The 24,446-nt window shown below is 43.2% G+C and overlaps 2 protein-coding genes across 5 annotated transcripts in view; both read left to right on the top strand.

The window, feature by feature from the left end:
• Window positions 1-5,540, top strand: part of RSBN1 (round spermatid basic protein 1) — a 32,511-nt gene extending 26,971 nt beyond the window's left edge. Inside the window, exon 7 of the mRNA XM_077334939.1 lies at window positions 521-5,540. Within this exon, the coding sequence (XP_077191054.1) occupies window positions 521-883 (363 nt within the window). The 3' untranslated portion in view covers window positions 884-5,540. The remainder of the gene's footprint in view (window positions 1-520) is intronic.
• A 2,719-nt stretch (window positions 5,541-8,259) lies between these two features.
• The window catches only part of PHTF1 (putative homeodomain transcription factor 1), a 29,689-nt gene continuing 13,502 nt past the window's right edge, over window positions 8,260-24,446 (top strand). The window contains exons 1-6 of one of the 4 annotated variants that reach the window (XM_077334935.1): window positions 8,260-8,647; window positions 9,755-9,825; window positions 18,765-18,821; window positions 20,495-20,564; window positions 20,988-21,146; window positions 23,468-23,633. In XM_077334935.1, the coding sequence (XP_077191050.1) occupies window positions 8,365-8,647; window positions 9,755-9,825; window positions 18,765-18,821; window positions 20,495-20,564; window positions 20,988-21,146; window positions 23,468-23,633 (806 nt within the window). In that variant the 5' untranslated portion in view covers window positions 8,260-8,364. Of the gene's footprint in view, window positions 8,671-8,786; window positions 9,189-9,754; window positions 9,826-18,764; window positions 18,822-20,494; window positions 20,565-20,987; window positions 21,147-23,467; window positions 23,634-24,446 lie in introns of those variants that run through there. The other 3 variants (XM_077334938.1, XM_077334936.1, XM_077334937.1) reach the window with 3 other exon arrangements.

Genomic DNA, 24,446 nt, shown 5'->3' with positions numbered 1-24,446 from the left:
TATGGAAAATCACTCCTGTGAAACAAGGACACATGCACATTTTCTGCTTAAAAAGATTTAAACTTCATTGACATAGTGTGAGTCAAGGTAACCAAACCCTCATTAAAAGGAAGGACAATCCACTCCAGTCTTTTATTTACACCATATCACAAAAATATTTCAGATGATACTTCATTGGTATCATGTACAATTTGCACCACAGCACTGAATTGTCTTGTCTAGTAACTTTAGGAGAATCACGAGGTTCTGAACAAGGTTTCTTTGGTCACATGTATTACTTTCTGACATTAACAAACATGTTCCCCCCCTACATTTGGAGATACTGAGCTGATCAGAGTACTTAAGTACTGTTAAAGCAGACAAGAGTGAGGAAAAAATAAGCATTCAAGGTGATTGTTTTATTTTTATGCTGTGGCTTTTAGGATTTATTTTTTTAAAGCAAAAATTGGCCTGCTAGGCAGAATATAAGAACTTTGCAATATGGTATGTGGCTTACCTCCAACCTATTTTCTCCTTCCAGTGTGTTCAGTGGGTGGATGAAGCCAAGCTAAACCAAATGAGACGAGAAGGCATTCGCTATGCTAGAATCCAGCTATGTGATAATGATATCTACTTCATCCCTAGAAATGTTATTCATCAGTTCAAGACGGTGTCTGCTGTGTGTAGCTTAGCCTGGCATATAAGACTCAAGCAGTATCATCCTGCAGGGGAGAATTCTCAAAGTACAGAAAACATTTCAAATATGGACAATAGCATCTGTGACAAGACAGAATCAGATATTGAAGACCAATGCGTGCTTGTGAAACAAGAGTCTGAAGAAGTAGGAGCAGAAGTACAGATTACAACGGCAGCACCATCGTCCTTGTTTTCGTCTCTGTCGTGACTTGTCCTACAAGATGAGCTAGCTCAGTCCCTTCCAGTTTTTAAACTAGAATCAAATCAGCAACACAATCCACAAGATGATCCTACAGGCTTTCTTGTGTGATATGTACATAATCATATACATTTTTAAACAGCTTTTTAAAATTTTGATGTGAAGTTATAGTTTTATAACTGGGTTATGTTTTATTGGAGATATCTTGCCTATAATTCTATAAAGAGAGGTGACATTCCATAATGTCAAGCATATCTTTTTTACACAGATTATGCAAAGTTAGAATTGTATTTTACTCCCTTAGTACAGCATGTAGTAATGGACTACAGTTTGTTTTTAAGGGAATGAGGTAATAATCTGACATCTCTGTTTTTCCTTCAGGAACTTCAAGTATTTAGTAAATCTGATATCTTTACACATGTTCTCTCTTTGGCTTTCAGCATAAAAGGGATGGTTTCTGTGGAAGTTTCACAAAGTGACTCTTCCTTCTGATTAATGGCTTGAATGAATGAGAAAGCAAAGCACTTTTAATGATCAATGATATTTGTGTTTGCGTGTGTGAGACAGTGAATGACTTTTAAAAGCCTAGAGGAAGCTCAAGTTACCAGCAGTGTAGTTTAATTGCTTATCAACACATTGACAAAGAACTAATGTATGTGGTTAGTTGTAGAGTGTGTGATCTTGAACTGACACTTCCCATACTTCTGCTTTTAATGTTTGTGGGAACAGCATGTTTCAATAACTTCTCTGATGGCTAATGTAACACTAGTGTCTAATGAAAGTTAACTGTTGGCAGTTTCTCTGAGGAAACTGTTCTCTTTGAGCACTTTAAGGCTTTACAATATTCTAACCCATTTGGTGGCTTGTTTAATTCACAGCAAGCATCTGAGATGGAAACCATCCTCTCCTTTGCATTGATGCACTTAATTCAGTAGAGTAGGCTTAATGATATATATTGGTTGCCTTTATTCCCAAAATTCTATACTGTTGTTTCACAATAAACTTTTCACATATGGATTGCTATTTCCACATGTGACTCTTGGATACACAGTTCTACTGCCGTGTTGAAAGACTATATTGGCAGTGTATTAAATGTAATTAGCTTACATTGTTTAACAGTCATACAGTTTTCCCCAGTATTAACTGTAGTCAGCTTTTCATTCACAGCATACTGTATTACATTTATTTTTGGTACTGAAAGAAAGAAGCCCTTCATATATGAGATGTTTTTTTTTTTATGAAGGTGTAATCAAAGCTGTTTCTAAGCAACTTGGTTCTTGTCCTCACTGGGGTAAGCAGAGATTTGTAGCACTATATGAACCAGAAGAAAAGAAAACAGCTGTGTTTTTAAATGCATCTTTGATATCAATCTTTTTGGGGGGAAAACTTGCATAAATATGTTTATAATAGCAATTACTTTGTGCAATATTGTTTTGTGTAGATTTATATGCCTATTAGCACCTCTGTATAGTGGGCACAATTTTAAGCCAATAGCAAAATAATCAGAAAACACTGCAGTGATTAGATAGAACCTGTAATAGTTCTCCTGATATATACACAGATATATGTATAGATTGTCTTGGTGCAAACCTGAAGATGAATAGCAAATATTTAAATTTCAAGCTAAATTTTCAAATTGGAGTGGGGGTGAATTGTGTGTAAATAAAGTGTTAGGAGATCTTTCTACATATGCTTTTATGCAGGAGCGTAATTTTAAATTCTAGATTGACCAATACTGGTTCAGGATAAAATCCCTGCATATACTCTAAGTTTTTTCCACTTTTTTACTCTTGTCCAGAAGAATTTTCATAGACTTTTATGAGAGCTGTGCAAAGTGTAATTCTTCGCAGGCAATATGAGTTTGAATGCATCACTTACATATATGAGAAATTTTTTTTCTAATATACTATCTTTACTTTATCATATATTTCATTCATTTTACTAGTCTTCCAAGCATCTTTTTCTCTTTGCTCATTGTGACTCTGTCATAAAAGATGGCTTATGTTACTCCTTATACATTTTAACTAGCATAGGTAACTGTCACCTGTAAACCAGCACAGTATATAACAACTCAGAAACTGGTACAATCGGAAAAGTTCCTACAGATTAAGGTAAAATCACTCAATACTTGTGTTTCCCTGTTTCAAAACACAACTTGCACTAATTTAAACCAACAAATCCAACCGTCCCTGCAACCAAAATGTTGTGTACCCTTATTCCTTGGTTATCCTTAAGAACATGACACAGAATTAATAGGGAAACAGAAGTTTCAGGTGTCTTCTGGAAACATTAAGTTACAGCAGCAAACTTTTGTATATTCACACGTGACAGAGGAAACTTACTTGGTGAAACAGCAGTATAGCCTACTAAAGCAGTAGTACACAATCATGGACTAAAAAAAAAACAGCGTAAAACTTTTTGCCAATTTGATCCTGTGTTGTATTTAATGCAGCAATCTCTTTGATCATATTTCAGACATTTAAAAATACTTCAAAATCTCTCTCTTAATGCTGTTTCATATTTTGTTTTTTACATAAATGGGGGACTTAAAATGGTTTATAAAAAGCAATTGCCGTAATTTCTGTGAGCTTCAGTCATGCACTTAAAACACTCGTGTGTGCACACTGGAAGGGTGCTGACTTCCACTTCCAGCTGTAACCTTTTGTGGTATGTTAGCTTATACTTCAGGAGCCCTTGATATTCAGGAATGTGGGTGGACACTGGCTGCAGTGGGCAAAGGGACTAAGAAGCTCTGGTGCATGCATGGATCTTTACTCTCAAATGTCTTTTAAAAATAGGAACAGGGACAACAGCTTGACTCTGCATAATTATATAATTAAAGTAAAAGGATCCTTTTGGTAAGAGAGATGAACTTAAACATGTAGTAATAACAGAACAACTCATGGGGGGGGGGGGGACGGATGACAAATGAGGTAATGCAAATTGCCAAGGATCATTTGGGGAAAATGACATCTTTAGTTTTTTCGACCTAAAGATACTTTTCTTTCTCAGGAAAATATTGGGAGTAAAATTGATATTAATGTGAAAATTTTGGAAATCTATCTTGCCAATGTCACTGATAGGTTAAACTAATAGGAACTCATAAATCCTAGGGTATATAAAATGATATGATTACAAATTCAAAGGCAGAGTGATTGCTGCAATAAAATCTAGGTATTTTGTTCTGTTGAAAAAGCTTTCTCTTTGTCACATTTCAATGCTTGTCAAATAGTCCAGTTAACACTTCAGTATATCCCTGCCATCGTTGAACTCAGTTGCTAAATACTAGAAGTTCCAGAAACCTCGCTCTTGTCTATAAAACCTGATTGGCTCCAAGTTGAAAAACGGGGACCCTATTATATTTAACTCAACGTGATATTGTTCCTTTTTATCAAAGTCCAAAGAAAAGTGGTGTTTTGTGTTCACTGAATGGCTGTATTGGTCTGCTGATCTATTTAACAAATCAGCAAAAGTAAAATTAAGATATATGTAAGCGAACTAGGTATTTCACATTCTTCCCCCTAAATGTTTTTGAACATAAAATCTATTTTGTAGATAACTGATGTTCTCTTCCATGAAGATGGAATGTGTGGAGGACTCATGCGATATTAAGAGACACCTTTACCATAAAGCATATAATACACGGACTCTTGTTCCTTTACCAGTTTTCCTAAATGTAAGGATATAACTGTGTAGCAAGAGTCAGGTAAATTTTCATTTATTGTCAAAACTCCAAGAAAAATATAATTTAAATTCACTTTTTCTCATGCTGCCATTCACATGCTTGAATTTATAATGAGTGGTAAATTCTTTCTCTTAGGGAACAATCCGGCCAATGTTAAGTGCCTTTAAGTCCCATTGATTTCTGAAGAAAACTGAAATCATTGGTGCTTAAATATGTTTAATATAGGTGGGATTGCACCTTATTTTCTTATAAATGCTGAGTATTTATAGCCACATTGGTTTTATTTTTTGGAAGGTTGCTAAGTGGGGATGGTTGTCCTTCAGCTCCTGAAAGTTGTGTAGGTTAATTTAGGCTGGTTCAATAGACAACTTCCCAATAACATTATGGCCTTCCATTAGTATACATAATAGTTTTAGAACCCAACAGCACATGTAGTTGAGAAGGGGCTTCTCTTAATATAGCACTTTCAATTCTGTCTAAGCAAATACTTATACTTTACATGTTGTATAAAATAGATTTGTGTAGTGTTTTGTGATTAAATTCAGTTTTGATTGGCAGCTAAGATATTTTTCTGTGGTTTTAATATATCTAAGGTCTTTGCATATAGAGGATATGTACAATTGCCTGGAAGACTGTTTTTGCTTTGTGTGGCCTTAGTATATTTATTGACATTTAGCAAGTGTTTTAAAGAGGTTTTTATAATAGTGTAAACTGGGAAATTTTAAGCCTCTCTGTGAATAATCCTCTAACGCAGTGCATTTCTTTTAGTAGCTGACTGTACAAGTGTATCAAAATGTTAAAGCTATTTCTTTGTAAAAAAAAGTACATGGAATGCATAGATTTTTTCCCCCCTGTAAAGTATTTTTTTAATAAACAGATGTCTGATTTGCCCTTAATAAGAACTGTTGTTTGGCAGAAAACCTTATATTGGTCATGATATTGTAGGGTGCAATAGTTTAAATACAGCTTTGATAAAATTTATAGTCTGTAACTCAAATACTTTTTCAACAATTGTCAGTAGTCAGGTAGCATTTTCACAACTGTCTTGGACCTTTTTACTGTTACCTCCCCCAAAAAGCTTTAGAAGAAGAGTTGTTTTTTTATATCCTGCTTTTTACTACCCAAATGAGTCTCAAATTGTCTACCCTTCTTCTCCCCACAACAGACACCTGTGAGGTAGGGGAGGCTAAGAGAGTTTTGAGAGAACTGTTGATGACCCAAGGTTGTATGTGGAGGAGTGGGGAATTAGAGGCTGCTGCTCTTAACTATTACACCAAGCTGGTTCTTTAGTCACTAATGTCCTTGAATGAACTGATTACAAAGTTAATACGGGATAGGCATGAATTGGAGAATTCTGTTTTGTGGTGTTCTTGAACCAAACCGCCAAATTAATTGAACCCAAGGTTAATAAATGAACCAGCTGTTTTAGGCCATGATGTTTCACTTCTGCTAGCTAAGAAGTGAGGAACCACTGCCAACCATTTCAGCCTAATGGGATGGATATGTCTACCCCACTGTAAAGCTGAAAATGGCTGGTAGCCCAGGCTAGAACCTCTGTGTTGAGGATTATTGCTGTTTATCTGGCATATGAGAATGTCCTTCAAAAATATCATTCAAAAGTTTGCAATGCTTTGGCTTTCAAAAGGACTGTGAACAAAACAAAAATCAGTTTTTGTTAACAGACCTGCCAAATCATCAGAACCTTGGCATCTATGGTAGCAACTGGAAAAGGTAAAATCCAGATCTACATAGTTCTTCTATGATTTTTAAAAGCACATCCCCCAATCCAGCATGTGAAAGCCAATACTGTAGACTGAACCATAAAAAACATGGATCCAGTACTTTTCAGAATAACTGTGGCACAAATATATGGATCCAAGGCATGAATCCTCATGAATGCATATTGAAAAATAATAAAATTTTGAAGCTTCAAGAGGATCTCCACAAATTGGTGAGCGGGAGACAATATGAAACATGAAGATCAGTGTTAAGTGTAAGGTGATGCAGTATAGGCTAATGGAGTCTGAACTTGCTGAGACTGAGGGGAAAATATTTGCATGGTAGTGGGTAGCTCAATGAAAATGTAAGCCCAGGGTGCTGCAGAGGTGAAAAATGCAAATTCTATATTAGGGATTATTAAGAAAGGGATTTAACACAAAATGGCCAATATTATAATGCCCTTGTATGGATTTATGGTGCAGGATTCTTACTGTTTTTTGTGGTTAATCCTATAGACATAGAAGTGATGTGTGATTCCCTAATGAGTTTTGGGTCAGCCCACATAAAATTCCTGAGGATCCAGAGCTTTACATCATTGTTTTTGACCCATGGAGGTGTCATAAAGACAATCACCAATAGATGTGATATGCAATGTGTTAGTGATCATCCCCTGAAGAATCCTGAGGATCCATGCTTCAGAACCATGTTTTTGCACCATGAAGTCATGGATCTATGCATTTTGGGTGCAGTCTATGGCTATAGATGGGTTCACGTGACCTTGCTTTAAAATCCCAGGGATCCATAAGAATCTGTGCTTGGGATACATGTTTTTGTGCCATGGTGACACCACGAAGTGCTGGATATGTGATTTCTGTGGTAACATTCAGTCCTTCAGCAGAATGTTCAAGTCTCTATCAGCAAGCATCTCAATGCAAAATAAACCTATAAGCTGTTTGTATAGGTGTTTCATATTCTGCCTTGAACTCATACACTACTATCTTCTCTCAAGTACAGCAGCAGAGACATCTGTATAGGCCACAGGTCTCTATGGTGTCATGTTACAATTACCAGACTCCTTTGCGGCATTGTTGTTCCTGGTTCTCAACATTGATTTTGTTCCACTTCCTCCATAACTCTCCTATCCCATCACCAGGGTTCAACATCTCTGAGAGAAGGCCTCAGCCCAGGTGGCTTGTCCAAGCCCAACCCAGCAGGCCTTACAAAATGAATGTTGTCAAAGACAATAATGGAGAAACCATACTTGTGCATTTTGAACATTGTCAATAAGACAAGTTTAACTGCCTTCTAACTCAGCCTCCTTCCATTCTATAAATTACCTGATTTCTAAAACATTCCCCATCAGTTTTGGTAGATTTATTCCCAAACATTTTATCATGCAAGATAAAAATTATATTTAAGAGCAGATCTGCTCTCCCTGCTGCATCTTAGGATGAACTGGAATTCTCCCTGATTTTTTTAAATGGCATTTTAAAAATTATAATTACCCACAAAAGAAAAGAAATACAAGGAAATCCCCCATCTCCCCAAACACTGTGCAAAATCTCCAGGAATTTCCCACGACAGATCTTGCAACCCAAGAGGGAGCCTCCTACCGCAGCACTGCCTGGCCTATCAGTTCCTCTCGGGCATCCCTTTTTCCCTCTTCCCTTTGGCCTGTTTTCTTCCACAGCAGAAGGCAGCTGGCTGGGGAGGCGCCGCTTCTTATGACTAGGCTTCTAGGGCAAGAAAGGCGCGCGTGCCCCGCAGAGCGAGTCACACGAGTAGCACTGAAGAAGAGCTTCTAGGACTGCAGTCAGAGCAGATTATCAGATGTCGCTCGCTATTTGTTAGAAGCTCTTTCGTGGAAGCCTCTTCTGCATGTGCCTGCGCCCGAACTGTGGCTCTCCAGACGTCTCCAAGCTGGCAGGGGGCTCATGGGAATTGTAGTCCACGGACGTCCGGAGAGCCACCGTTCGCCCGCCCCTGCCGTAAAGCAATACAACGGCGTGGGGGTTCGCCTTCTCCCTCTCTGCCTTTACTTCCCGCTGCAGCATCAGGCCCAGCCTTCTCTCGCACTTTCCCTGTCATGACCAAGACAAGCTGCACCTGGAGACTCCCGACCCCCCGCAGGCGCTCTTACGACAGGGCTCCATCCGTCCCGTGTCAGCTGGCCTCGGAGATTCGTCTCTCGGCTGTTACAGTCTGGCTTCCCCTCCCGTGGAGAACTATTCCAGGGGAGCTGTGGATTCGGCGCTTGGCTGGTGCTGCCTGCCGAGAATGGCGGGCAAGCAGGCACTCACAATCGAGTACCACGTCGCCGATCGGGGGCTTGGTTTCCCCCTCGTCTTCCCCCGGTTGCCATGGTAGCGGTGAGAGGCGTAGAGCGGCCGAGGTCAGGCCTCAGGGGATTTGGGGCGTGAGCTGGAAGGAGGGGAAAACTGTGAGGGCCGAGGAAGCGGCAGCCGAGCGAGGGGGAAAGGCAGGGGGAGCGTGATATGGATGAGGCGGGGAGTTGGGCAGGGTGGCCAAGGAGGGCGTGAGGAAGGCCGCAGGGTGAATATGGGAGGCGGGTGGCGGAGCGGGCACAGTGAACGAGGAAGCGGGTTGCAGGGGCTGATCTTTCAGTTTATCTGGAGAAGAGTTTGCTGCAGCCCGCAGAAGGCCCACAGCAAGTCATGAAGGTTCCACAGTGCTCGAGTGTACTGTTGCCAACCTCCCAGTGGCCCCTGGATGTCTCCTCCTTTTACAGTTGGTTTCTAGACGACCAAGACACATTTCCCAGGAAAAAATGGGTGCTTCAGGGGGTGGACTCTTCTGACACTGTACTTTGCTGAGATCCTTCCCCGCCCCAGACTCCGCCCCCCAAAATCTCTGGATATTTCACAACCCAGAGCTGGAAACCCTATTTGAGTATGTTTGCTGTGATGGGTCTATCCTCTGGGAGTTGTTTGGGGGCTGCTCAAAGAATAGCATTGGAACATTCCTGTGCTGACTTAATTTCTCATAAAGTGCACAAAGCCACACCCAAATGTCATGATTTTAAAAATTAAACTCTTCTGCCTCCAGCCCACCCCCACATCAGCTATATGACAGAAAGGAGATAGAGTCAAAATTCTTGTCTGGTCACTGAGCTTATGGCCAGTGAGTACTTACAACATGAATCCCCAGCAAGGTGTCTATAGTTGCCCTGGCCAGACAGGGCTGATTGTGCAGATTAAAAAAGCAGCTTGTTAAAGCTTCTACCTTAAAAGTTGAAGAATTACTGCAAGTTCTGCATAACTTTGCTCCAAGATAGTCTATGGTTGGTTCTGCCTGCTGCATCTACCATTTTTTTGGGATGCATACCACCCAGTGTCAAAACTCCAAAGTACCTGTAAGCTCACAAAGGTCGGGGATCCCTGAATTATACATTGCTGTGTGCTTAATATTTAACATTTGGAAGGAGAATTGACTTTTTCCCTGTATTTTTGATACAGTGAATTTGGTCGTTGGAGTCTGCCAGATGGCTTCAAATGATGAAGATGGTATTGCTTGGTACCAAAAAAAGGTCAGTTGTGAGGGTTTGTTTTTGCATGTAACAGTGTCATCCTTTGAATGGATGCATGCCATTTCTCTTTTTCTGTTGTATTAATTAAAATGCATTTTCCTTAAAAGTGTGCAGAACATAATATCGCAAATCAGAGCAGTTTCTACACAGATGTTTTCCTTTGCCTTGGCTTCCTTGTAGCAGTGCTGTTTTCAGGAGCATCCACATGATGGCATCCTCTGTGTGTCCTACTTCTCTCTGTTCCCTTGCCTTGCTGGGATCTTTGTTTCAATCTTTGTGGAAAGAACCTAATTAACACAACAATGGTGCACAACATGAATAAAGAGTAGATAAAGGTTTATTTATTATTTTCTTGTATTTCTGTATCGCCCTCCCATAACGGAGTGCTTAAACAGTTCCGCAGGGCCTGCAAAAAGGAGCTCCTCCATCAGGCATTTGGCCGAGACCAGACGTAATCTACAGCGACCAAGGGCCCCTGCTCCCCCTCCACCCCCCCTCAGAATTCAATCAATAAGCCACCCCCCTCAGAATCCCATCAACAAGCCCTGGACCTGTTTGTATTACGATTGTTTACTGTTATACTGTGTTATGTTTGGTTGCAATTGTTGGTTATCGATGTACATGTTCTACAGACTGTTTTATGTATGGTTCTCTGTTATATATGAAATCAGACTGCTCCCGCAACTAAACAGGCCCAGCCCAAACACAGCCACCAAAAAACACCCAAATTGATCATACAAAAAAAAGAAAAGGAGAACAAAAAGAATCCCACCAAATTAATCACAGAAACCTCTAAGGAACGCAACAGAACGCAACAGAACAAGATTTCAAAAATCCCACAAAATAGAAAAAAGAGAAAATAACAACCAAGAAGAACGACAAGAGACAACGAAGAAAGACGGAAACGGTAAGAAAATCAACTAGAACAAAAACAGAGGGAAACCAACAGCGGCTGTTGGGCAAAAACCAGTGACTGTCTGCTAGGTCGGGCTACCACGGCTGAAGGAGCTCGGCCGGAGGAACTCTGAGCTCGCGGAAGCAGCTAAAAGGAGCTGATCTCTGAAGCAACCTGTCAGCACCAAAGACAAAGCTGCCCGCTACAAAAGGACCGTCCGCAGCCCCTCAAACAAAATCGGACCCTCGTCCGCCGCCATTACATCGCGCCCACTGCCGGGACCTGCAGCCACCGCCGGAGCAGAGCCGGATCAACGCCGCTCCACCGTCACCGAGCAGAGCCGGACCCCGACAACTTCCACCGCTGCTGACCCACACCCACCACCTGCAGCCGCCGCCTGAGCAGAGTCTAACTGCTGAAGCTGCCCCACCATCACCACGCCGAGCCCACCTTTTCGCGCTCTCGAGCACCACGTTCCCGACCGCCGCCCACACGCGCTCCATCGTCCCGCGCTTCCTGACCACCGCTGAACAAGGCTGGCCCTGGTCACAGCCGACCTACCATCCCCAGACTCTGCTGCAGCTGCCCACATCTCAACGCCGCGGGTCCCTGCCGCAGCTGCCGGGGAACAAGGAAAGGAGAGGAAAAGAAGGAAAGGAACACTAACATAATCTAATAAGGAAGAAAGAGAAGTACCAAACCCTCGGGGGGGGGGGGAGGGCCCTATAAGGAGGAGGAGGAAGACACAAACAATCGGACATTAATTTAATTAACCAATTCCAGAAAAAGGGGGGGGATTGTCACTGGGCTTCTACAGACTCTGCGAGGGGGGGGGAGAAGAATACAAACGGGCATAACTTGTACCCAGAAGGGGGAAGGGCATCAAACAACTAATAGAAATTAAGCGGGAAAAATTGAGCGGGACAATTGAGCGGGAAGAAAATCAAACGGAGAGGGAAAAGATCACAAACGGAGATAACTCCGTTCCAAGAAGGGGGAAGGGACGGCAAACAAACTACCAGAAACTGGGCGGGAACAAATCGGGCGGGAAGAAAAACCAAGCGGGGAAACTGTAAACAGAAAACGGAGGGGGGGAGGGTAAGGGGGAAGAGAGCGGGGGAGAAAGAAAGACAAGACACCAACCAAACTACCAACAACTGGGAAAAAATCAGGAAGAAACATTGTGATGTGCACAGAAAAGAGGGGAAGGGGAAAGAAGGGAAAAAGGGGAGGGGGAGGGGAGAAGGGGAGGGGGGGGAAAGAAGGAAAAAAAAAACGGGAAGGGAAGGAGAAAGCGAGAGGAGAAAGGACTGAAATAAAGAAAAGGGGAGGGGGGAAGGGGAGGGGGGAAAGAAGGGAAAAAAAACAGGAAGGGAAGGAGAAAGTGAGAGGAGAAAGGACTGAAATAAAGAAAAGGGGAGGGGGGGGGAGGGGGGGGGAGGGGGAAAGAAGAGAAAAACGGGAAGGGAAAGAGAAAGTGAGAGGAGAAAGGACTGAAATAAAGAAAAGGAGAGGGGAGAGGGAGAAAGGAAATACTCCAAAATCAAAAAAGAGGAGGAATCAAGAGGGAGTCAAAGATAGCCCAACCTTCACTAGCTACCAACCCACACCTGACTTATCCCCACCCCCCTACCCAGCCATACCAAATTAAATCAACATATCCACCCACCAATCAGCCAGAACAATAAACCCAACACAATTAAACACCATCAACTGACCTACCCCAAACCCACCCAAAACAATTAATTCTACCAATTAAATAACTAATCCCCACCCCAAACAACTGATTCTACCCCAAAACCACCCAAATAACCAATCCTACCAATTAAACAATCAATCACCATCAATTGAACACCCAACCCAGCCTGAGGAAATTAGCTCAATCAACCAATTAGCCCAACTTACCAACCAACCCAATAACTTGCCCCCCACTTACCAAACAACCCTACCATCCAACTGAACCACACCCAATTCATAAACCTCAGTCCCAAGCCAACATGAAATAACACACAGATCACTCATACACCACACACCCCTGGATTGGGCAACCCTGAGGTGCCACAATAGGCGATCGGGACTACCCCTCCAGGCTCCCACAACGATACACATCCTACACCCAACACATAACTACACAAGTGGAACTGGGAAGCCCTGAGAGGCTGTAATTAGCGATCAGGGCCAACCTCCCACAGATACACAAACTCACACACACAAAGACAGAACCGGGGTTTAACAATCAACCCCAGCCAAACCACTGAACCAAGAATTGAACCAACAGTGTCCATAGAGCTCACAATGCCTAACAAATCTGAAGAAGGAGGAAAAGCAGGGGCCTTGATAGGGTCAGGGATCCCAATAATAAGGGGCAAAGGCAGGGACAGCGGATGGCGGAGGTACATCAAACCAAGGGGGCCGAAAACCAAACATACTCAGGCCCCCTCCAGACTCCGCCCCATCCCTCGTGACACTAGGGTGGAGGCAAAGGTAAACAACCCGCCTCTGACACTGGTGCTGTGCAACGCCAGGTCAATAAACAACAAAACCTCTACGCTGCAAAACTACTTTGTAGAGCAAAGAGCGGACCTGGCGTGCTTGACAGAAACCTGGACCAGGGAAGGGGAGACAGTTGCCCTCAAAGACCTAGCCCCTGCTGGGTTCTCTGTCCTCCACCAGTCCCGGACAGCGGGGCGGGGAGGAGGGGTGGCAATCCTAACCCGAGAGGCTTTCTCCTTTAGAGCCCTCCCTGCGCCGTCAATACCAGGCATTGAATGTGTTGGCCTCGGATGGGGATCAACCGAGAGCGTGGCCATCTGGTTAGTATACCGCGCGCCCACTGCACCACCAGATGCCCTGCCTGCCCTGCTAGAGGCGGTGGCGGCCTGGACGCTACAGTTCTCCAGTCTACTAGTCCTGGGGGACTTTAACGTCCATGCTGAGCTACTGTCCTCTAGAACTGGACAGGACCTAGTGTCAACCATGGCAACACTGGGGCTCTCGCAATTTGTTGTTGGCCCCACCCATCAAGCAGGCCACACCCTGGACCTTATTTTCGGCGTAGGTTTGGATGTGGATCTGGTCACAACAACAGCCGTGCCATGGTCAGACCACTATGCTCTAAAGGCTCGGCTAAGGCTTCCACCACCTCCTCAGTTGGGCGCCGAGCAAATTTTAGCTCGCCCGCGGAGACTTATGGATCCAATAGGATTCCTGAACGCTCTGCGGGAACCAATGCCTCCCGGCACTTCTCTCAATGGCCTGGTCAGTGACTGGCATGACAGACTGCTGACGGCCATTGATGAGATAGCTCCCCGACGCCCTCTCCGGCTCCGTCTCAAGCGAGCTCCCTGGTACACCGAGGAGCTTCGCGACAAGAAACGGGAACTGAGACGGCTAGAGCGAGTTTGGAGGAAGACTCGTGACGAAGCCTCGAGAACATCTTATAGAATGCAGATGAAAGCCTATGAGATGGCGGTGAAGTCAGTAAAACGCAATTTTTACTCGGCTACCATCGCATCTGCAGACTCACGCCCAGCTCAATTGTTTAAGGTAGTTCGATCTCTCACTGCCCTGATTGAAGGGCAACAAAACAGTAGCCAATTGGACATCAGCTGTGAGGCATTTGCGAGTCATTTTGCGGACAAAATCTCGACACTCCGCCACGACCTCCCCCCAACCTTAGATACAAAAAGTGAACTAGAGGCCCCTTGGCCGTCTTTGGAGAAAACTATGAGTAACTTCAGACGACTCACGCTGACCGAAGTGGACAGGATTCTAGCGACAACAAGACCAACTACATGCCCACTAGATCCTTGCCCATCCTGGCTCTTGAAAACAGCTGGCATAAAGATAATGGACCCCCTCCGGGAGATAATCAACCTATCTCTAACAACAGGAGAATTCCCGGAGGGTTTGAAAGAGGCTGTGGTACGTCCACTGTTGAAAAAAACATCTCTAAACCCACAAGAGCCTAACAACTACAGGCCCGTGTCTCACTTAGCGTTTCTGGGCAAGATGATAGAAAGGGCAGTCGCAAACCAACTGACAGAATACCTGGAAGAAGCTTCGGTCCTAGACCCATCTCAGTCTGGCTTCCGGCCTGGCCATGGGGTAGAGACAGCGCTAATCGCCCTGACGGACGACCTCCGTCGCCAGTTGGATCGAGGCGGGTCGGCACTGCTGATATTATTAGACCTCTCAGCAGCGTTCGACACAGTCGATCACGAGCTTCTAGCTCGCCGCCTCATCGATGCTGGAATACAAGGGACAGCCCTTCAATGGCTGATCTCCTTCCTCCAGGGTCGTGGACAGAGGGTTGCAATAGGAGAGAAAACATCAGGCCGCCGGCAACTTACTTGTGGAGTCCCACAAGGAGCGGTCCTCTCTCCTATCCTATTCAACATCTTCATGCGCCCTCTCGCACAGCTGGTACGGACGTTCGGGCTGGGTTGCCATCAATATGCAGATGACACCCAGCTCTTCCTCCTGATGGATGGCCGCCCTGACTCTCCCCCAGAAGCATTAGCCAGCTGCCTGGAAGCAGTGACGAGATGGCTCAAGCAGAGTCGTCTGAAGCTCAATCCTTTAAAGACGGAGGTCCTGTGGCTAGGTAGGAAGGGCCCTTGCGAGGAAGCGCGCCTGCCTACCCTGGATGGCGTGCAGCTCTCCACGGCTCATGCCGCCAGGAACCTAGGCGTGATTCTGGACGCCTCCCTCACAATGGAGGCCCAGATCACAAAGGTAGCGCGGCTGGCATTCTACCATCTCCGCCAAGCCAAACTACTAGCGCCCTACCTGGCCCCGGAACACCTAGCCACAGTGATCCATGCGACGGTCACCTCTAGACTAGACTTTTGTAACTCGCTCTACGCAGGCCTGCCTTTAGCCCTGACCCGGAAACTACAACTAGTTCAAAATGCAGCAGCCAGGATCCTCACGGCAACACCGTGGAGGTCCCATATCCGGCCTATTCTTCATCAGCTGCAATGGCTACCAGTTGAATTCCGGATCAGACTAAAGGTTCTGGTAATTACCTTCAAGGCCATACGCGGTCAGGGCCCAGTGTACCTGAGGGACCGCCTCCCCGCCTATGCCCCCAAAAGAGCTCTACGCTCTACTGCCTCAAATCAGCTAAGGATCCCTGGCCCTAAAGAAGTCCGTCTGGTCTCGACCAGGGCCAGAGCATTCTCTGTTCTGGCCCCTACCTGGTGGAACGAGCTCCCAGAAGAGATCAGGGCCCTGACGGAGCTTAAACAGTTCCGCAGGGCCTGCAAGAAGGAGCTCCTCCATCAGGCATTTGGCCGAGACCAGACGTAATCAACAGCGACCAAGGGCCCCTGCTCCCCCCCCACCCCCCCTCAGAATTCAATCAATAAACCACCCCTCTCAGAATCCCATCAACAAGCCCTGGACCTGTTTGTATCACAACTGTTTACTGTTATACTGTGTTGTGTTTGGTTGCAATTGTTGGTTATTGATGTATATGTTTTACAGACTGTTTCATGTAAGGTTCCTTGTTATAATGTAAACCGCCCTGAGCCTCCGGGGAGGGCGGTATAGAAGTATGATAAATAAATAAATAAATAAATAAATAATGTAAACCGCCCTGAGCCTCCGGGGAGGGCGGTATAGAAGTATGATAAATAAATAAAATAAATAAATAAGGCTCGGTGGTTTACATAAAATGTTGTGGGTATGTATCACAATCATAGTCATAGTAACAATCATAACAGTGGTTCCAAAATTAAGCAGAATATTATCACAGATTCATATTATAACAACATTTTTTAAGATGATCCCCTAGGGAGGTCAGTTTGGTTGAGGTAATGGAGGGCGATGTCTGGGAGGACCAGCAGATGTTGTTGGGTTGGTCAGCCTCAACCAAATGCCTGAAGGAGCTCTCTTTTACAAGCCCTACGGAATTGTGGAAGTTCAGGAAGGGACCTGCTCTCTTCAGAGAACTCATTCCACCAGGTAGGGGCCAGGACAAAGAAGACTCTGACCCTTGTTGAGGACCAGCATGCTTCTTTGGGGCCAGGGATCACCAGTTGATGGTGGCAGAGGGTAGAGCACTTCGTGGGGTATAGGCAGAGAGACAGTTTCTCAGGTACACTGGGCCCAGACTTCATATGGCCTTGGAAGATGATTACCAAAATCTTAAGCTTGATCTGGAATTCAATTGAGAGCCAACGGAGTTGTTGAAGTGCAGGCCAAATATGGGACCTCCACAGTGTATTTGTGAGGATCCTGGCCATGGCATTCTGGACCAGTTGCAGTTTCCACGCCAAGGATAAGAGTAGATCTGTATAGAGTGAATTCCAGAAGTCTAGTGTAGAGGTGATTGTCACATGGAACACATGGCTAGGTGTTCTGGTGCCAAGTAGGGCACTAGTAGCTTGGTTTGGCATAGGTGGCCTGCCTCACTACTCTCTCCATGGAGAAGGAGGCATCAAGGATCACATCCAGTTTCTGGTGGAGTGAGTTACTGATAGCTGCACCCTGTCTGGGTTTGGTAAGTGCCCTTCCTAGCTTGGTCCCTTCCTTCCTAGCCACAGGACCTCTGTCTTTGAAGGGTTGAGCTTCAGATGACTCTGCTTGAGCCATCTTGTCACCACTTTCAGGCATCTGGCTAAGGATTCTGGGGGAGAATCAGAAGGAAGAGCTGGGTGTCATCTGCATATTCGTTTATTTAGGAACTAATACACTTGATGAGCCTCTTGTGGCGCAGAGTGGTAAGGCAGCTGTCTGACAGCTTTGCCCATGAGGCTGGGAGTTCAATCCCAGCAGCCGGCTCAAGGTTGACTCAGCCTTCCATCCTTCCGAGGTCGGTAAAATGTGTACCCAGCTTGCTGGGGGGTAAACGGTAATGACTGGGGAAGGCACTGGCAAACCACCCCGTATTGAGTCTGCCAAGAAAACGCTAGAGGGCGTCACCCCAAGGGTCAGACATGACTCGGTGCTTGCACAGGGGATACCTTTACCTTTAATACACTTGATAGGCAAGAGGATAAGATGCTAACCTCATTATCATATGTAATTGTCTTCCTGCTGTCTCCCTCAGGGTTTTCTTCTCTTGTACCCCAGGCATTGCCTTTTCCAGCAGTTAATGGGACAGTGCTCATTTATGCCAGTCACACCTATGCTAGTGTCACCTTTATTTCCTCAGCTTTGCAGCCACCAGTGCACACCCCTCTCCTTCACCTGAGGGCTCTAGGTTTTATTGTTGTTGATTGATTATTGTAGGTTGTTTCTCTGCTTCAGTATCACTAGATAGAAGGCTGGAGTACTACACATACATCCCAGTTCCAGTATGTGAAAAATCTTTGTAACGCTGCCAGAAAGCCAGCTTGGTGTAGTGGTTAGGAGCAGCAGCCTCTAATCTGGAGAACTGCGTTTGATTCCTCAGTCTTCCACATGCAGCCAGCTGAGTGAACTTGGGCCAGTCGCAATTTTCTCAAAGCTCTCTCAGCCGCACCTACCTCACACGGTGTCTATTGGGAGAGGAAGGGAAGGTGATTGTAAGCTGCTTTGAGACTCCTTCAGGTAGTAAAAAGTGGGGTACAAAGAACACCTCTCTCTATATGATTAAGTAAAACATCCTCATAAGTATTCTGTCATGAACAATATCAAATTCCTTCTGAATCTTTCCATATTTCCTATAATTTTTACATTAGATTTCCTGTAATGTTTAAAAATAAATTTAAAATTATGTTGTAGAGATTGTTGTCTTTCTACATTACTACTGTACTGAACATGTATTTTTTTCCTCCAAAGGATCTTAAATGGTATTATTTTGTATTAAGTGGTATTAAGGAGTATTTTAGGGGATTTTATTGTATCTTATTGACCTTGTAAGCCGCCGCGAGACATTTGAGAGTGGTGGTGTATAAATATAAACATAAATAAATAAGTTTGAAATCGAGGAATCCTTGAAAATAATTTGAAAAATATATTGTTAATTCTTTGATATGTTAGAGGGGAGGGGAACAGAAACAGTAGGCTGGTTGTCAGATGATTTCCTTTCTTCTAAATAAAAACTCTTTTTCAGATTGGAGCCTATGATCAACAGATATGGGAAAAGTCTATAGAACAGACTGAGATGAAGGTAAAATGTATTCTGCAGATTGTTTTTAAATTTGTTTTGTTTATATATAGGTTTCTCACATTTAACAAAAAGCCCTAAACATTATAAGCAGAAGGCACCAAAGAGAAAAGGAAGAAAATAAAGCAACTGCCTGCACCCACAATCACCTTTCTTAGCTCTGTATTGTTGCCTTATTAGTGTTGCTTTGTAGTGTGCAGACTGAACAGAATGTGATATGTTTGTGTATGAGGGAGGTTAAATAGAAGTTGTTCTTGTGTTCACTATACAAAAGTTAAGTATTTCTTTTTCTATTTTTGAGTTTTTTGTAATTTGGCAGCTGACAAGTCAGTTGGTTCTTATCTGTTTATCACCTACATGTCCCCTTAGGAGTATTGCAAGTGTTCTCAGGACTTAATGAGAATTTCTGCAGTACTAGCAGATGAGATGTAATTTATAGGGGCAGAGTAGAGCTAGCTATAAAGACAGTTAACAGAGCAAAATATTTTTGGGCTGCAGTTCTCCAATAATAACTGTGGGTGAATCATAGAGTTGGAAGCGGCCATACAAGCCATCCGCTCACTGCAGAATCATCTTAAGCATCCATAATCAGTAGCTGCTTAAAGACCACCAGTGAGGGGGAGCTCATCACTTCCTTTGGCAGTCAGCTCCACCGCTGAACTACTCTGTGAAACTTTTTTCCTGATATCTAGCCGATAATGTTTTACATGTAGTTTAAATCCTCTGCTGCCAACAGGAACTACTCCCTGCTCTCCTCTAAGTGACAGCCTTTCTAATAGTAAAAATAATAATGGAACAATTATGTCCCCTCTCAACCTTCTCTTCTCCAGGCTGAACATTCCCAAATCCCTCAGCCTTTCCTCGTAGGGCTTGGGCCCCAGGCCTCAGATCATCCTCATCACTCTCCTCTGTACCCTCTCAATTTTGTCCATATCCTTTTTGAAGTGAGGCCTCCAGAATGGCACACAGTACTCCAGTTGCAGTCTGACCAATGCGGTATACAGCGGGACTATGACATCTTGTGATGATGTCTCTGCTGATACAGCCTGAGACTGCATTCACCTTCTTTACTGCCACATCACACTGTCTGCTCGTATTTATTTATTTATTCATGATTTAATTTGCATACCACCCTTCTTGGACTTGCCATCTCAGGGCGGTTAACAGCAGATTCAAAAACCAGGCAGGCCATTCCACAAGGTGGGGGCCTCAACAGAGAATGCACATGTATGGTCAGTTGTTGATCTTGTCCATTTGTAGGGTGGCACCTACAAAAGTTCTTGTTCAGGTGAGCGTATAGATATTTAATATAGTTTTTACTTTAATCATGCAGAGATCCCACTGTCATATGAAGGAGATTTTTGCTGGTCTATTAGTATTGGACTTGACTATTTAATATAAGTTTTCTTTATATTTTAGGCTTCTATATGTGAAAGCATGTGGGCAAAGCCTCCTTTTTTCTGACAAAAAAATAATGGAAAACAATACTGGTGACAATGTCCAACCTCTATGCCACACTTATATCCATATCCACAGGTGCATAAAATACACATAGCCACAGCATGTGAATGAGTGACTTTAGGACAGTCTGTTAGTGAGAAATGAACAAGGGACATGCAACTGGATAGCCTGTTACATTCACAGAAACCAACCATTCTCTTTGGTTTACCTTGTAGGGATTCAAAAACAGACCCAAAAAGAAAGGTCACATACAGCTGGATCTAATAGATGTTGACTTGATTCGAGGTAAGTGCTGTAAAAACAATGACATTGTGGGAGGTGCTTAATTTGAGTTTAGCCTGATGACAGGTGGGCTGTTTTAGTTTAGTGTGCAAGTAGGAGTTCACATGACTAAATGTTCCTTCATCCAATAAAAAATAAATGTTAAGGGTGAAGCATTTTAACTTTGCTTTTTTCTTTTTAATGGAGGAACATACAATCAGGTGAACTTCTACTTACAGTCTGAAGTGGTAAATTCCAGGCAGAGTTTTGCTTCCTCATCCTCTGTATATGAGAATTAAGCCTCTGTAGTAGAAAAAGTTATCCTCAAATTCCACCCAAGGTTGCCCTTTAAAAGAAATCTTGACTGGAGTAGGAAACAGTAAGAAGAAATACATTTCCTCTTTTTTTCCACCTTAACTGGCTGTGTCTATTGTGCATGTTTTCTAGGGTCTACATTTGCCAAAGCTAAACCTGAAATTCCTTGGACTTCTCTTACAAGAAAAGGAATTGTGCGAGTTGTGTTCTTCCCATTTTTTAGTCATTGGTGGATACAAGTCACATCCCAGCGTATTTTTACATGGCTTCTAGTGCTCTATTTGTTACAAGGTAAGTGAGGTAAAGAGGTTTTTGTTGGATCCCTTGAAGAGAAAAACCAGTGTAGTGTTCCCTGATTTACTTAATGCACTATAATCATCACTTGGTTACCAGGTCTAGAAGAAGTGTTTCATCCAGTCAGCTGTTCTCCTCAGTCCTGCCTAGTTCTGCTTATTACTCTTGCTGTCATAGATGGTGGTCTGTGCCATTATACATTTCCATGACATCCTTGGTACAGTTATGATACATCCTTGGTACAGTGTTATTTTTTTGTTTTGTGTGGGGCCCCCTTTCCTTTTTGTCTAGCTGAAGAGCTGGCTAGATCGAGCCCAAATTATAAGCTACATGCAAATGCCTTCTGTCATAACCTACAAATCAATTGCTACATAAACCAGCCTATCACTTTCACTGCTTTGCAGTTCACCTGTTCCCCTATACCATTTGTATATACCATTCACCTGTTCCCCTATACCATTGTTTGTCTCTTACATTTTTATTTCCAACTTTTACCTTCTCCATTTTCTTGCATTTTCCTGTTTGCCATCTGAAGGGGCTCTGATCTCTTGACTAGAGAGAAACCAAATTGATTGGATGGGGCACTCATTTATCACATCATTGACTCATCCACTGCAGACCATAAAAACTGGCGTGCAAGAGACTATGATTTTAGCCTAATTGTGGACACACACAGCCAGTAACAGTGCTGGACATGCACTTTTGGGTTGAATAAGAACCGCAGCAATATTAGGATTTGGAATGGCACATGTATCTCAATCAGTTCTTCTGTTGCACTGTGGATGATTCTATTTGGACTGACTGAGAGATCATCTTCCTTATACATAAGCAAGCACATCCTACATTGGTCTCAGCAGCAGTTTTATAAATACTCCTGGCTCCTTGTAGACATGGTCCAATTGAGTTGAGTGAAGTCTCTTTCATTTCATTTCTCTGGTTACCCAGCAACCCAGAACCGTCACAACAGCTAGGGAGAAATTGCTCTGTCAATTTTAGATCTGTATGCAGTCTTATGTGCTATGTGTTGACTGCTTAATAAACCTATTTATATAGCAGCTTATAAACAGAATCTGAATCCAAAGACTACACAGAAATATACTACTGAATCAGAATCAGACTACACAGAGGCAGTTAATACACCTAGATCATTAAAGATTGTCTTCATTTTTCATTATTATAGTCTTCCATATTATGTTCATGTTTTGTCCCTTATTGAACCATAGTGTTTATGCTTGATAAATCACTATCTGTATTTGGTCCCCTTCAACTATATGATAAATGCTTTTAACAGATCTTTTGCCTCTAATACACTTTGGTGTTAAGTGGCCCAGTTCTTCCAGTAAGCACAGTAAGCACCTGTTGAAAAGCTACCTTGTAAAATCCTTTTCTAGTTACATAAGTTTATTGAACTATTTTAGAGGTCTTTCCAGACTATAGTACTGAACATTTTCATTAATAATGTTCTCCTTCACCCTGCCGTTCAGAAAATGCAGTGCTGCAGAAAGAACAAAATAAGATTCAAGGTTCGGACTGATCAGTGACATGGAATCTACAAGAACTAGGTGGGAGGGGGAGCATGAAAACACCATTTCACTGTATTCACTCTACCCTTGCTCTTTCTAAATGTCATGTCTGGTACCTTGAACATTCACATTTTTAGGCACATTTACGTGTTCACTTCAAAGAAAAGTTGGGAGAAGAGTTTCTGTGATCACTAGATTATAGAGGCAACAGTAACTGCTGTCTTATTCTGCTTTTGTGTTCACTTTGGTGAAATCCTTTTGTTAAGCCTATGAGAAGACTTTTATGGTGAATTATTGTGACCTGTTGTTTTATAAGAAACCTGGATTGAAACGGTAATTGCTGTGGTGTTTTGGCAACTGCCACATTTTGGCTTTATCAAATGCATTGCAATTTTTGCTTCTCTCATCCCACATCTACATTAGAAGCCTGTGTGTGTTTATTTTCTGTTCACTTTTCCAGACCAGGTAGGGGAGATTACATTAAGGATCTAGGGGGGAGGGGGGAGAAGGTTGATAGTCTAGTTTTAATCTACCAGTGATGCCATTTATGACAGACCCCTCTCTCCCATCAGTCTTTTCCATTAGTAAATCCCCAAGGGGGAAAACCAAGGACAATTGCTTGCATGTGCACGGCTCAATACCTTGTGAAATCAGCAGCTGATTACATAATTCCTCTCTCATATATCCATTTGCATGCGTACTGTTCTCAGCTCTAAAAAGAAACAGTTGTTATATTCCACACTGCTAAAACAAAAGGTTGCCTGGTAGTTGCTGTCTGATGTACTGTCTTTTCAGTTGTAGCGATTGTGTTATACTACATGATGCCAGTTGTGAATGCAAGTGAAATTATTGGACCTTTGTGCCTAATGCTACTGATGGGAACTGTACATTGTCAAATAGTATCTACTCAACTGTCTAAACCCTCAGGGACCAATGGAAGCAGTGTTAGCAAAAGAAGAAGGTGAGAAAAATGGCAGTAATTTTTGGTATGTGTGTGTCCTTCCCTGTGTTTTCAATGACATTTAATAGCCTCTAAATCTATGGACTGTGTATATAATATAGTATGAATTGTGTCATGTGGCTAATTCTTCTCCATATTGCTTAGGACTTCTGACAGAGTTGGGATTTGGAATTTGCTTCTATTTGTTGTCTTTTATTTCATTCTAGGAGTTTAGGGCAAAAATGGTGGCATGAACTGTAGCAGAAACCACTTACTTCTCTGGTAAAACTGTGATCTTGTATTTACCACCAATTGCCTGTTAAAGTAAGCATCACAGGGGCTCTAGAATACTCTGCTTTGTATCAGAGTTTGATTTGTATGCCATGCCTGTTGGACTGGCTGTCTTGGGGCAGCGAACAGCAAAAATATATAACATTTGAACAAGGGGAGAAGTTATGAAATTATAACAATTGGGGGTACTATGTACAGTGAGGCATATAGATCAAAACTATTCCTTGTTCAGTTTACGGGGACCATGGTGGGGGAACCATGCAGATCTTTTAAGCTTTGGCATTAAAAGAAGTTATGCCCCCTTTTGTAGCATTGCTCAGAAGCACGGGGGTGAAAAAGCCACTTAGAATGGCTGGAGCTAGAGTTTGGGTCCACAGCCTTTTTAAAACACAACAATCATAGATTGGATCTAGTATTCTAGTCTGCCACCGTCACATTGTGGTCACAGTGGATGATCTAAGCACAGATTTCATGGGTATGGTTTCGTTTAACTTTACCATCTGTCATTATTTTAGAGGGGGAGTATTGCTTACCAATCTCAGA

This window comes from Paroedura picta, chromosome 4 (genome assembly GCF_049243985.1).
Source record: "Paroedura picta isolate Pp20150507F chromosome 4, Ppicta_v3.0, whole genome shotgun sequence".
NCBI lineage: Eukaryota > Metazoa > Chordata > Lepidosauria > Squamata > Gekkonidae > Paroedura > Paroedura picta.
The sequence above is the reverse complement of the archived record's forward strand: the minus strand, read 5'-3'. Positions and strand labels throughout refer to the sequence as shown.